Source organism: Rhinolophus sinicus, chromosome 4 (genome assembly GCF_057876585.1).
Source record: "Rhinolophus sinicus isolate RSI-liver-muscle chromosome 4, RSI-T2T, whole genome shotgun sequence".
Taxonomy (NCBI): Eukaryota; Metazoa; Chordata; class Mammalia; order Chiroptera; family Rhinolophidae; genus Rhinolophus; species Rhinolophus sinicus.
In genome coordinates this window covers 50,259,919-50,274,029 of record NC_142504.1, presented here as the reverse complement: position 1 = coordinate 50,274,029, position 14,111 = coordinate 50,259,919, and the positions used below count along the sequence as shown (strand labels likewise).

Below are 14,111 nucleotides of genomic sequence, written 5' to 3'. Positions count from 1 at the left end.
TACACCGGAAACTAATATAATATTGTATGTCAACTATAATAGAAAAATAAAAAACTATTTTGAAACATTAATAAATAAATAAATAAATACTAGGAAGGGAACATGTCATAAAAGGACACTACAAAGTCATCCAGCTCCCCATACAAAGACATTTTTAAAAAAAAGACTTTATGAGAAAGTGAAAAGGGAAAAACACTATTAGTAAATAATAAAACCCAAGTAAAGATTGTGATAAACTACCCTGCCATGTCTTTTCCAAAGAATCAAACTCCTGTTTCAAGTACTACACAAAGGCGTAAACAGCCATTTCTGTGGTTCTTTAACTATCAAGATGGAGAATATTTCATTTAGAAGAAAGCCTCTGAAATATTGTCCTTTTTGTGACTTGAAAGAATACTTTGATAAGGTACCTTTTTGGGAGAAGGTGGAGAGCAATGATTCAAACCTCAAAAGCTACGGTATGATAACAAGAAACAACCTTCAAAGAATGGATTCAATTACCTATAGGGAATATGTTTTATTAGGAGCCAAAGTATTGGTTGTCCTTAGCTCAATTAAATATTAATCAATAATGCTTCAGAACATAAGCTAAAAAGAAGTCATACTCAAATACTTACACATCCTTTTCTAGAAATGAAGATAAATTTAAAATCTCTCTTTCTCACAAGGCTTTGCTAAATTTTCATTTAACACTTTAAATATGTCATAATTGAAACTTTTTTCTAAGTTGTATCTGTAAATACTTTAGTGAAGTAGCTGTAATTATTTAATAGCATTACCGATTTAAGGCTGTTTTTCTAAATACGAGTACGTGTATGTATTTGTTTAAGTACTGAAAACACAATAAAAATTCATAATTAGTTTTAAAAATAAAGAGAAATTAAACCCCAAACTTTTAAAGTTAATTATTATACATCAAAATTCTAAAATAGATTGTGTATGATTTTTGTGTATTTAAAAAGACACAGATGAGAAGTGATCACTAGGAGTAGGAATGGGTTAAAAAAGAATGAAAGCAGTATTTCTTTTTCTTTTGTTTAAAGATAGGATTATGGGGTGCTGTTTGAAAATAAGGTTATGGGTAATCATATTGCAACATATAAATGCATCAAAGGTTGTACACCTTAAACGTACACAATGTTATAAATAAGTAATGAAATTAAGGTGAGGGGGTGCTGTCAGGAAGATACCAAAGGTACATTTTATCTGGATTTCAGAAGCTACCTGACAGTTTTGGTCATGTTTTGTAGAATTTATCCGATCTACTCTATAAGGCAAGACCCTGTTCTTCCAATGCCCATCTATGTTTGTTTCTGTCAGTCATACTCTGCCCTACGCCTTTCATTCCTACACCAAGTGGAAAACTATCTTACGAAACCCTGAAATCTCTACAAATTCAAGATTCTAAGAATTTAGTTTGAAAATACTGAGTGAAACTGATTCCTTTTACTTACAGGAATAAAAACTGCCAGTTTTATGGGCAGCCACTGAAAACACATGAGGAGAGATAAGCAGAAACAGCATTATTAAAAGTGTAAAAGTGATCCTAAATAATGTATCTGTTACACACTTTCTTAATATAAACATTCCTCTCATTCTCATGAACTATAACAAAAGAAAAAGGCATAAAAAGGAGAAATGCTTTGTCTGAATTATTCAAGGTGAAATATTTATTTTTGATAGATGCAGTATGAGTATCAAAAGCCAAAAAACCTCAAATATTTGGGAAACTCAGTCAGAAGATTAGAAATATAACTTTTTTTCATTCAATTAACAGTCATTGAATACCTAGCACTATACATGGTATATTTGTTGTTGTAATATACACAAACAGCATTATTGTTGTAATTATTAAAAAATAGATGAATAAGAAAAACTTTCTACAGATTTCTGGTTGATTTTACCTGACTTACTACCCCATCCCCCACCCCAAATACAGGTCTTATATTAAAGTTTTATAGTTTATTTCTGAAAAGAAAAGGTATTTCTGAAACAAAATTCCATCAGAATAAAATATCCTAAGAAATACTTTTAATTATCAAATACAAATATCTATATTTTAAGCACAAATTTATTTTTATTTTCAGGAAATGCTACTTGAAAATAAATTCGTATATATATTACTAAATTACTTTTAGCCATCAAATTAAACTAACAAAGAGAACTATAGCATTTCCTCCATAAGCTAGATGTCTTAAGATTGTTTCCATATTCTTCTTTGCCAGAGAAGTTTTAGGCAAACTTTCATAAAAAATAAGAAAGTCAATATAAATTATAAACAGGTAGCTGATTAAATAGGCTCCATTCCTTTAAAAAAAAAAAAAAAAGTTATTTTTATTTAAGGTAGGGTAGTAAATACAATTTTATTTCCCTTTGCCTGAAAGATGAAAATATATATAAAATGCTTAACAGTGTATGTAAAATGCTCAGTGTCTGATCCATCAGGGATACTCCATAAATTAGTTATTTTTGCCTTCCAATAATCAATGTCAAGATTCATTCTCATAATGGTTTCCATCCACCGTGTTATATTACTAGGATAACATTTTACTCCTTTTAAGGTTTATTGCTATATATATAACACGATTCTTGAACTTGATATCATCTTATTATTTTTCTTTGAATCAAATTGCTTCCTGTTGTTTTCACTGACATTTCCCATGGCCTATCATTATAGGAGTAAATGCAACATTTGACTTTAATGAGTATTTCTCTGCTGGTATCCCATCTTCTCTACATTTTAAGCCAAGTCTTGCTGAGATACACTGCTCACAGATTTAGTAGTAGCAGGGAACTAAAATAATGGTGTTTCAAAAGCAACCTACAACCTACATACTGGCGCCCCTGACCCATCAATTGATGATATATATGTCTATTGTGCAACAAATACTAATGAAACTTGCCCAGAAATAAATCTCATGTCATACAGTTTGAGACAGAAAAGGAGATTATTTATTCTAAGATACTTAACTATGTTTTTATGGAAAGAATTTTAAATCATAAAGACAAGACATTGTACTACTGATTCTCTCTTATTATTCCTCTTTTGTTTCCACCACTGATCATAAAAGACTACATACATACTATACTAGACTGCCATCACACATGATATCTCTTTTCTGGGATGAAGTTTTATGACTTATTAAATGAATGTAACCTCTCATTCCACAAAAGTTATTACAATCTACTCCTTGTATTCAAGATTTAAAACAAATGTGCCTTGAGATTACAAAAAGCTTGAGGGTAAAGTAGATACCATCCTAACATAGCACATTTTCCGAATCTCTTTTTCCTTATATACCTACATAAGAACAGAAAATTGTACCAGCAACTATCATCGACAAATTAAAAATAAAACTCAATCTGAAAACGCTTTTAATATAGCACAGGTAGAAATAAGGTAATTTTATGAAATAAATTACTCATTTGTATTATATAAACGTCACGGATGATGTGTTTGAAATGTTTTTCAACAAAAGTCTAGTTATGTTTAAAAGAAAGATAATTTTCTCAAACCAAACAAAGTAACACTTCATTTGTCCTCTATGTTCAGAGAAGAAGCTACTCCACAGGGGTGAAGTTTCCAAATAATAGTTTATCCACTGCAATGCCCAAACTCATTTCACTGAAACCATTTTGGACAGAAACGCTGTTAACTGTGTCCTGTACCTCCCTACCAGTCAGCAGAGGCAGTACTCAGTCTAGTGAACCTAATTTAAGCTAAGGTCTATCACTGTGAATATGCTTTAGGTTACCGTGGGATCTTTCAGACAGCAATAACCACGGGGGCCTTCACAAATGGAAAGCAATTTACTCCTTATTCTAAATGGCCCCATGATGACAGGTTTTTATGGAATCTGTATTTTCAGTTTTCCTGTTCCATATTCAAAACTCTCATCCCTCACTGTTTCTAGAGTGTTCTTTACCCAATCTCCTAAATCACTGCTTCTAAGCTGTGGTTGGTCAACCAGGTACCCATACAGATAATAACTGATCAAGAGTAACAATAAACAAATTGGGGTAAAAGTCTCCATTTAAAAAGGTACATTAGCCTCTGTGTGATTTTAAGTTTACCCAGTCAGAAAATATTTCCAATTATTTTTTAGTTCTTGATTATATCAGAAGTTGTTTTTCTGGGAAAGTGATGGACAAATAAGTTATTACTCTACAGCAATTATTCTCTTCATACCTTCTTGTCCAACACTGCTATCATTTTTTTAAATGTCACTATTAGTAAGCAAAATCCATAATACAGTCAGACTTACCTGAGGCACGCCTCGTGAATCGGTTTATTACTGGAGCTAAAAAAAAAAAAAAGCAGAATAATATTATGTAAAAATCTAATTTATCCAAAGTCCTGAAAAAAAAACAGTTAAGTGATACCATAAATTAAATGAGAAATATGAGTGAATTATCAAGAGGAAATATCATAAATACACGAAAATTAACTGTTTAAATTTGTTAGTAGTCAAATAAATTAAAATAAATTATTTCACCTTTGGGAGGGATCAGTTAGTCCCCCCAAAAGATGTTAAATAAAAATCCCTACTTATAGACAGCTGAACCTATTTAACTAGGGACAGTGTAATTCTATATAATATTTTTGTAAACAATTTGGCAATTACATCTAGTGCCATAAAAGGTTTGCCCTTTAACAGAATAATTCTCCTTTTGGAGATTTATCCTAAACAAATACCACTAGAGAAAGAAAACACAATATATGTATACTCTATTCAGCAGCATCAGTTTTACAATGAAAAATTAGGAAATAAAACTAAAAATGCTCATATACTTTGAAATTATTATTAGGCGAAGGATGATACATCCTTGATAGTCTCAGATTTAAGATTTGTGGTTTTGTCAATTTTTGTGTAACCCAAAGGTCGATGACACGCAAATCTGTATACTGACTGCTGCAATTCCAGGCTGGTGGGCGGAAGTTCACCACACAGCTGGTAAGCTGACCATGGGCCCACTCCCCGGATTCAGCTCAGCTCTGCTGTTGCTTCTTGGTTTTGCTTACAGTTCCCTCAAGAAGTGAGGTTTTTAAAAACTTTATTTCTTGAGAGAAGCAGGTGAGTTTGTGGTTCATATTATTTACAGAAAGGACATCGCATACTACACAGTATATTTTAGGGGCAAAATGTCATGGACTTGTATAATACTTTTTAATACTTCAATATTTTTAGAGCAGTAATTATAAAAATTATTTACACTATGGAAATAGCTCAAGTAAAAAAAAGACAAATTTGTCATAAGCACTATGGTACTGCATGAAAAATACGGAGGCACAGGAACACATACTAGGAAACAGTCTCAGATGTTTTCGCTGAGGCCTCGCAACCACACTATTACATATCAGCATCACCACATTACTGTAGAACATTAAGGCTCAGAGATATTAATTCGCTATAGATCACACAACCACCCTGTGGCAGAGTTGTAGAATTTGAACCTAGGCACATCTAGCACCAAAATACTGCCTCGTAAAGAAGAGAAAGCAAAAATATTGATTCCTGAAATCACACAATAGGCAAATATTTTCCTCCATATTGATTTCCATTGTTCTTAAAGATCAACTTTGTAAAATAATTCACAAATCCAATTATTAAAATACTATAGTTTATAGCAAAATTATGTCCTCCAGATTAATCAAGAGGGATAAAATTCTCCTACTTTATATACCAAATTATATTCCAAAATAATTTAGCAATATATTTGCAGTCACAAATTATTTATGTGAAAATCTTTCATCAGGTAAATTGTATGGTATGAATATTTACCACATAAAAGAAAAGCTTCCATCAGTTTTCTTGGATACTTTCCAATTTGTTTTTCAATCTCCTTCAGGTATCAATAGTCTAAAGAAATTTAGCCTCCCCAGAAAACTACAAGGACAGGGAACTGCAAGGATGCGAAAAGCTTCAATCACAGGAATGCAGGAGATAGTGCAGGCTGGTAATGGCAAGATGAAGGCAAAACACACAACTCAGCCTTGGAAAAAAGCCCGAGCAGACATTCTCCTCCCACCTCTCTCGACACCGACATGACACTATGAGCCTCTGATCCGAAATGTTGGAATGTCTTTGTTCTCATGGGGTCCCTTAGCTTTCTGCCATCTTTTTTAAATGTTTAAAGGCAGAGATTTTTCAAACCCAAGTGGCATCGCCATCTAGGAGGTATATTCTAAATTTGTGGGGCAATTTTTTCAATTTTCACAATAATTCAGAGGACATCCTTGGCGCTTGACAGAAAACATACAGGACAGTCCTGTACAACAACAAAAATGTCCTGAATCCCACAATTTTTGTCCTGCACTACTTTCAAATAGCCCACTGAACATTCATGTTGGCAAAAAAGTCAGCTGATAACCATGTGAGCCTGGATCCTAACGGTGTTTTATATAACATGATTATTTTATGCAGGTTTTTAACTTACATCAAATTTTCCACAACACCACTACTACACAAATCAAAGAAATTTTGTAGGGACTTTTTGTATTTTATTTTATTTGGAATTTTACTAATAAATGTTCATCATTTCAAAAACTCATGTCACTGTGCCAATGCCACTTGGGGTATTTGAGCTGCCAGTACATTACACTCAATCAGACGACATCTGCAGCTTAGTGATTTCACATGTAAGAGGGAGACTCTACATTATGTCTTCCTGTGTACATACTGATGCACATACCTACCACTTTCTTTATTACTTTCCTTTATTTTTCTTTTATATTTTTTGCTAGAAACTATATAAATTTTTAAATTGTGGGTAGATAGGTTCTATGACTATGATTTCCATTTCCCAACAGTAAGTGGGCACAGGAACAGGCAGTTAAGAAGACGAGGGCACCAGGCAAGTGGTATGCAGCAGCCAAGGAAATACTGGGCTTTGACAACCCTTACCAAAAATCCAACCCCTCAGTCCATATCCTTCCACACCCACTCGCAGAGATGAAACACACGTTTCCTACGAAATTCTGAAAAGGAAACAGTAACCATCATCTAGATTTTTTAGTCTAGCTACCAAAATGGGGAAGAAGGTTGAGATTCAGGGTGGAAGCCCCATTGGAAATCAAAGCAATGCACATCTGGGCGGATGTGCTTGGTGTTTTCTCTCTCAGGAACCCGAGTACATGGAAGGGAGCAGCAGGAAGATGAGGAAGGGCATGGCCACCGTTCTCCACTGGGGATGAGACTGGGACTCAAGGCAGGGTACCCACTGGAATCAGAAGGCTTAGGTTCCACGGCTGGCCCCGCGTCGTCTGAGAAACCTTGGATGAAGCACGTAACTCTGACTTAAATTCTCAACTTACAAAGTATGAAAAGCAAGACCTGCCCTCCTTCTTTCAGAGGGGTTTTGTCAAGAAAAAAATAAACATCTTTGAGAGTGCCTCTAAACTATAAATTCCTATTCAAATGTAAGAGATTGATGTTTATTGTGAGCTAACGTTAATATTACCATTTTTTAAACAGACAAAATGAACAGTAGTATAAATTCACAAAAAAAGTTAACAGATGATGTTTTAAAATGTGACAACTCAAATTAAGTTCTCTTAGACTCTTGGTTTCCACCTTTAGATTTTCCTATTCTGTGAATATTCTGTATTTACACACACACACACACACACACACACACACACGGAAAAAAAACAACACTAGAAACTAAGAAAGTATAGAAAAAAATAAGAAATGTATTATCTGACTGGAGAAACATGAAATACAATTTAAGACTATACTAAACATTTTAAAGAGATAAAACCTAAGATCTTAGTGACTCCTCAAGGAAAAATACAGAAATATTTATATAGCTTTGACTTTCTCAAAAATGCCATTCCAGGGGCCTCCTGAGAGTGCTGTGTTCCTGTGAAGACCTTCACGCTTGTCTAACCACAGACCCCCTCAGTTCCCAAACCCTATTCCACTAGACTGGTCTTAATTCCTCTGCTCCCAGGAGACCCAGAAGTGTAACTGATCAAGCCTCCTTCAACCCTGGAGTATCCCTACGGGAAAAACCCTCCAGCACTTCACGTACACTGACTGAGCCTCCCACACCTGTGACTCCACTGGTGCCAGCAGGACGTGCTTATCTCCCCACTTCCTTCTGCCCAGAGCCTAAGCAGTGCCTGGCAGACAAGACGCCGTCCAAGTAAACACCTGCGGCCGGATCAATCAACTTCTGAGAAGAGCACAGAGAGAGCCCTTGTCCCACTGATGTCACTGCTTTATTGATTGCAACTGCTGAGCACTGGAGACCCAGCAGAGTCCTGCCCTGAACAGCTCGGCTGAGGCGAGCCGCATTTTCAAGTTCCATGATTGCGAGGGCTTACACAATGCGAGGAGCTACCTAACTGAAACATTTAGGTAAAAGAGACATTCCACAGAAGACTAAAAACCTTAAGAAATTCTCTAAGGACAAAAGCATGAGCCAGTGAGGTCCAGTCGGCAAGAAGAAAAGCCAGGGCGACAGTGGTGCATACAGGCTGCATCTCTGAGCAAACGCTGGGAGAGAAGTTTCCGAGAAGGAAATAGGAGCCCCGAGCTGTGATCCATGGTACACACACACACACACACACACACACACTCACACTCACACCATCTGTACTGAAGCCTCGTTAGTTCAATGGACCTGTTGAAGAAAAGTGACCCTGAAGTGAGATGTACACAGTGATCTTGGAGTCAGTGGAATAACGAGCGTCCCTAATTCTATTAGTCGGCTTTTCCAGCAATAAACACTTTTTGAATCTGTTAACTGTCTAAACAAAAGATACTAGAAGTTATGTAAACTGAAACCATGTTAGCTAATTACTTTTGACAGAGTAAATACGCAGCTCAGGATAAATTAATGTCTCTTAATGCCCATGCTTCAAAAATTAAAAATGAAATAGGGCTCACCCTTGAACCAAGGAAGAATTAACTTTCAAAAAAGATCAATAGCAGAAAAGCAAATGACAATAAACTGGAAATATTTTGCTACTTAACCTAACAGACATGATTTTCAAACTGTTTCATATGTGTTTAATTCCTGACATTGAAAATGACCACTTATTTTCTATACTTTTGTTAAAAGATGATGAGCTTTGATGACTTTAGTAAGTAGCACTCAGAGACACTCAGCGGCTGCGGTGCTGCGAGCCTCTGAGCTGGTTTCCAGGTACGCGGGGCCTCTGGGGGGGCTGGGGTAGGAGCACAGACCTGAGCTGGAGGGTGCCCTCCAAAGCTTCCCGTCAGTGTCCTCAGGAGGCAGATTAGGAGCCACTGTGTCCTCAAAGCACTTCTGATCAGACATAATGGGATCTGCTTAGAGTCAGGCATTTGGGGGACCAATTTTCTTCTTCCTTTTTTATTATACAGCACGTGGTCAGGTGTCCAACCCACCTAGACATATGAAGCATGGCTGGAGGAAGGGCAGATTGAGATGAAATACAGACACTAGCTTTTAGAAAGTGCCAACTTTAAGGACCACTGAAAAGATGCATTTTCGTTCTTTCTATTCATAAACCAAACTCCTCAAAATATAACTGATATTTTAAAATACCATGGTAACAAAATATAACAATTACACTAGGAAAAAAACCACTCCTACTTACTTTTGCTTATGAATGAACTTGATTCTCGACGTTTTAATTCATGAGAACTTAAACAAAAATGCCCTTCAGTTTCAGCTAGAAGAGTCCTAAGGTAGCTAAGCTTTTAAAATCACAGGGTTCATGCAATAGCAATGCCGAGAGACAGGATTCCAAATACTTTCAGGATTTTACAATGCAGGCTCAGAAGAGAAGCAGGATATAGGAAAGCTGTTGTCAAGACTCCATAAATTCAATCTCTGCTTCTGCATAGGCTAACACTGTCTCTTCTAAACCTCTGTGGTCAAGTATGTGCAAAGGGCAGATTTATGGAGACTAATGTTCTGTTTCTAAGAATGAACAACACAGAGCAAATTACTGAGACTACCAGGAAAGCCAAAAGCTTAAAAGTTCAAATTGTCACACATCCATAAAGTCACAACAAAACAGATCCACAATAGGGTAGTTAAGAAAAATATAAGGGCTTTGAAATGCAGAACAAGTGAGAAAACAACCAAGGGATGTGTTTTAGGTTGCCTAATCATAAAAGTAGTGTTACAGAAAATCCTCCTTCGGTTAAATCCTCCCACTTATCTTCACAGAATGAAGATGTTCCTGCCATTCCAGTCTCAGGTGAAATGTCTCATCCTGGCGTAGCCTTTCTCTGAACACAGTTCAAAGAAGCCCCCTCCAATTCCTCTCAATCTCAGCGTCCTGTCTCATTTTCCTCAGAGCAAGCAGTGCCTACCAAAAGGTAGCTAGTGTGTTATGTCTATTGTGTTTCTCCCAAGCTAGACTACAAGCTCCGTGAGGGCAGGGCCCTTCCTTGTCTGCCTAACTTTTTTATCCCCAGGCCCTAGAACACTGCTTGATATATAGTAGGATCAACAAATACTGACTAAATAGTGCTAATGAAAAATTAATATGGGAGACACTCCCTGACACCTAAAGATTATTTGGACAAATGTGATATTTATACAAGTATAAAATTTGTGAAAACTATAAAATAAAATACAGTATTATGAAAACATAAAACAGTAGAGCCTGACTACCCTTTGGCTTTTTGTACAAATAGCAAAAAACAATCCCATTTATGCCCAATAATTATGAAAATTTAACCCAGATGTTAAGTGTCCAACAGAAATAATGAAAAATCTCACAAGATAATCAGTGCAGAAAGCAATGGCATTTTTCAATTAAAATGTGGAAAAGATTTCAAGAGTATCCATGTTTACAATTTTTTAAAAATCAAGGTGAAACTGACATACAATGCAATGCACAATTCAGTGAGTTTTGACAAATGTATACACCTATGTAACCAAGACTCCAATCAGAATATAAAACATTTCCAACACCTGGAATGGTTCCATGAGCCCCCTTACACTCAATTCCTACTATCTCACAGGAAACTACTCTTAGGATTTCTACCACCATAGTTTAGTTTTGTCTGTCTTTGAATTTCATACAAATGTGAGATTCATTCTTGCTATTGGGAGGATCAATAATCTGTTCTTTTTTAATTGCTGAGCAGTAGTCCATTGTATGAATAAACCACAATTTGTTTACCCACTCTCCTACTGATGAACATTTGGGTTGTTTCCCGTTTGGACTACTTTGAATATAGCTTCTGTAAATATTTGCATACAGGTCTTTTTGTGAATACATGCATTTCTCTTGAATAAATGGCTAGAGTAAGATTGCTGGGTCATAGGAAGATGAATGTTTATAGAAACTCAGAGTTTTCCTTAAGTGTTTGGACCATTTTATACTCTCATAAGCAATGCACACGAGTTCCAGTTGCTCCACATCTTTGCCAACATAAGGTACATCTTCTTATTTCAGCCATTCTTGTGTGTGTTTAATGGCATCTCATTGTGGTTTTAATTTTTATTTCCTTGATAACTGAAATTCCTGAGCACCATCTCCTGGGCTTACTGGCCATTCTTATGTCTCATACTATACACAAAAATAAATTATAACTAGACTAAAACTTGAGTCTGAAACTTAAGACTTTAATTTTTACAATAAGGAGATTATCTTTTTAATTTGGGGTAGAGATGGATTCTTTAAACAAGGCATAAATGTAAAGGAAACAAAAAGCAAAATATAAAGGAAAGGATTAATGTTAGGCTACATTAAAATTAAGAAATTCTGTTCAATCAAAGTGACCATAAACAAAATGAAAAGACAAGCTCAAGACTGGGAGAAGATTTTTTCTAATACATATTACCAACAAACGATTAGTAACCAGAACATTTAAAAAGAAAGGGAGGGAGGGAAAAAGGGAAGAAGGGAAAAAGGAAGGGGGAAGGGAAGGGGAAAGAAAAAAAACCCTCTTAAAAATCAGTAAGAAAAACACAATCAGCCAGATAGGAAAAATAGCAAAAAACAAGAATATTTTTCACAGAAGATAAACTACAAATACGGCCAATGAACACAAAAAGATGCTAAGCATCACTAATAATCAGCGAAGAGCAAATTCAATTCACAATGAGATTCCATCTAACATCCATCCTATTGGCAAAGCTTGTTAAAATCTGACAATATCAAACGTTAGCTTGAATATGGAGAACCAGGAACTCTTACACTGTTGCCAAAGCAGTGTGACAACTTTGCAAAGCAAATATGGTGGTACAAGGTGCAGTTAAAGCTGTGCCTCCCCGACAACCAGCCTTTCCACACTTAGGCATACACCCTAGAGCAGCAGTCCTCAAACTTTTTGGTCTCAAAACATCTTTACACTCTTAAAATTATTTGCTTATATGGTTTATAGCCATCGATATTTATTGTATTAGAAATTAAAATTGATAAATTAAAAAATATCATTTTATTTAAAACAACCAACAAAACAATTACGTTATCATAAATATTTTTATTTAAAAAAACTATGTTTTCCAAAACAAGCAAAATTTCATTAAAAGAATGACTTTTTGTTTGTTTGTTTGTTTGCAAATCTGGTAGAAGACAATTGGGTTCTCATATTTGCTTCTGCATTCAGATCTGTTGCAATCATGTACCCTCTGGGAAATTCCACTATTTACTTATGTGAGAATGAGGGGGAAACCCAACAAAGAACGTTATTATTATTGCTATTGTTATTGTTTTATTTTTCACCTCATGGACTCCTTAAAAAGGTCTACGAGTAAGAGGAGAATGGACCTCCAGGGGTCCCCAGATCACACTTTGAAAACCACCTTAAAAACTGTAGTACATTTGAATAAAACAAACACACAGACACACACAAACACTAAGTTTACTACAGCACTGTAATAACAAATTGGAAACCAAAACATTTATCAAAGAATGGACAGTGTCTATTTATATAAGGGTATACTACAAAGCAGTTTAAAATAAATGAAATACAGCTACAGGAATCAATGTAACATTATCTCAAACTGTTCTCAGAAACAAGTTGAAAGATGATAATTTACATAATGAAACTTTTATAAGTGGCACAATCTATACAAACTTTGCAAAACAGCACTATTTCTAATCTATGGATAAATGCCTACGTAGCAATAGCACAAAAACAAGCATAGGAAATACAAACAACAAATTTATCATAATGGCAGTTAACCTACGGAGAATGGGTAAGAGAGGGATACACAAGAGGACCTCCACTGCACATGTGATATTTTCTTAAAAGAAAAAGAACTCAAGTGTTAAAACGTGTTAGGAGCTTGGGGATAGCTTATGTGAGTGTTCTTTATATAGTCTCTGTTCCTTTCTGTATATTGGAAATATCTCACAATTTTTTTAAAAAAGAGAGAAAAAATGTCCTGCTCTACTTGGTTCTGGCAAATACACATTTCTCAGTGTGCTCTACCACTATCATCATCAGCCCACCCAGATTAGTTAACATTTTTTTAACTATTATCTTTGACATATAAAAATTGTACACATTAAAGGTGTACAACTTGATGTTTTAATATATGCACACATTGTGAAAAGATCACAATTAAGCTAAATAACTTCTTCATCATCTCTACATAGCTACCAGTGTGTGTGTACGTGTCCAGATTTAAGATCTATCCTCTTAAGAAATTTCAAGTATACAATATAGCATTGGTAATTATCGTCCCCAGAACTAATTCATCTTGCATTAACTGAAATGTTGTACCCTTTTAATGCTAAACATGCTCCTAAAATATTTTTCACAAAATATCCTTTTTACAAAACAAATGAATGTTAATATTCAAACACTAAAATACCTTTCTGATTCTTTTTAAGGAATTATAAGGAAATTATTTTAAGTAATCAAGTCCTATTATTGCTTAGTTGGTAAATTGTTGCTAATGAGAGTCATCAAATAAGAAGACCTGTAACAACTCCACATAAAAACAAAGTTATCCAAAAGGACTATCTTTTTTTCCTTCTGAAAATCTATTCAGATAGCAATTTGTAGTGGAGCAAGTACAGAATTATGGAGTTTTGGAATAAAACCCATTCTAATGTAAAACTGGTATAAATTTGTCCTACCCTGAGCTAAATATTATGACATGAGGAAATGGCAACAAGCTGTCAATTTAATGCAATTAACTTTTTC

At 35.1% G+C, this 14,111-nt stretch overlaps 1 protein-coding gene across 1 annotated transcript in view; it reads right to left on the bottom strand.

Annotated features, from left to right (window-relative positions):
* Window positions 1–14,111, bottom strand: part of PRKAR2B (protein kinase cAMP-dependent type II regulatory subunit beta) — a 90,886-nt gene that overhangs the window by 64,136 nt on the left and 12,639 nt on the right. Inside the window, exon 2 of the mRNA XM_019745385.3 lies at window positions 4,266–4,301. Within this exon, the coding sequence (XP_019600944.1) occupies window positions 4,266–4,301 (36 nt within the window). The remainder of the gene's footprint in view (window positions 1–4,265; window positions 4,302–14,111) is intronic.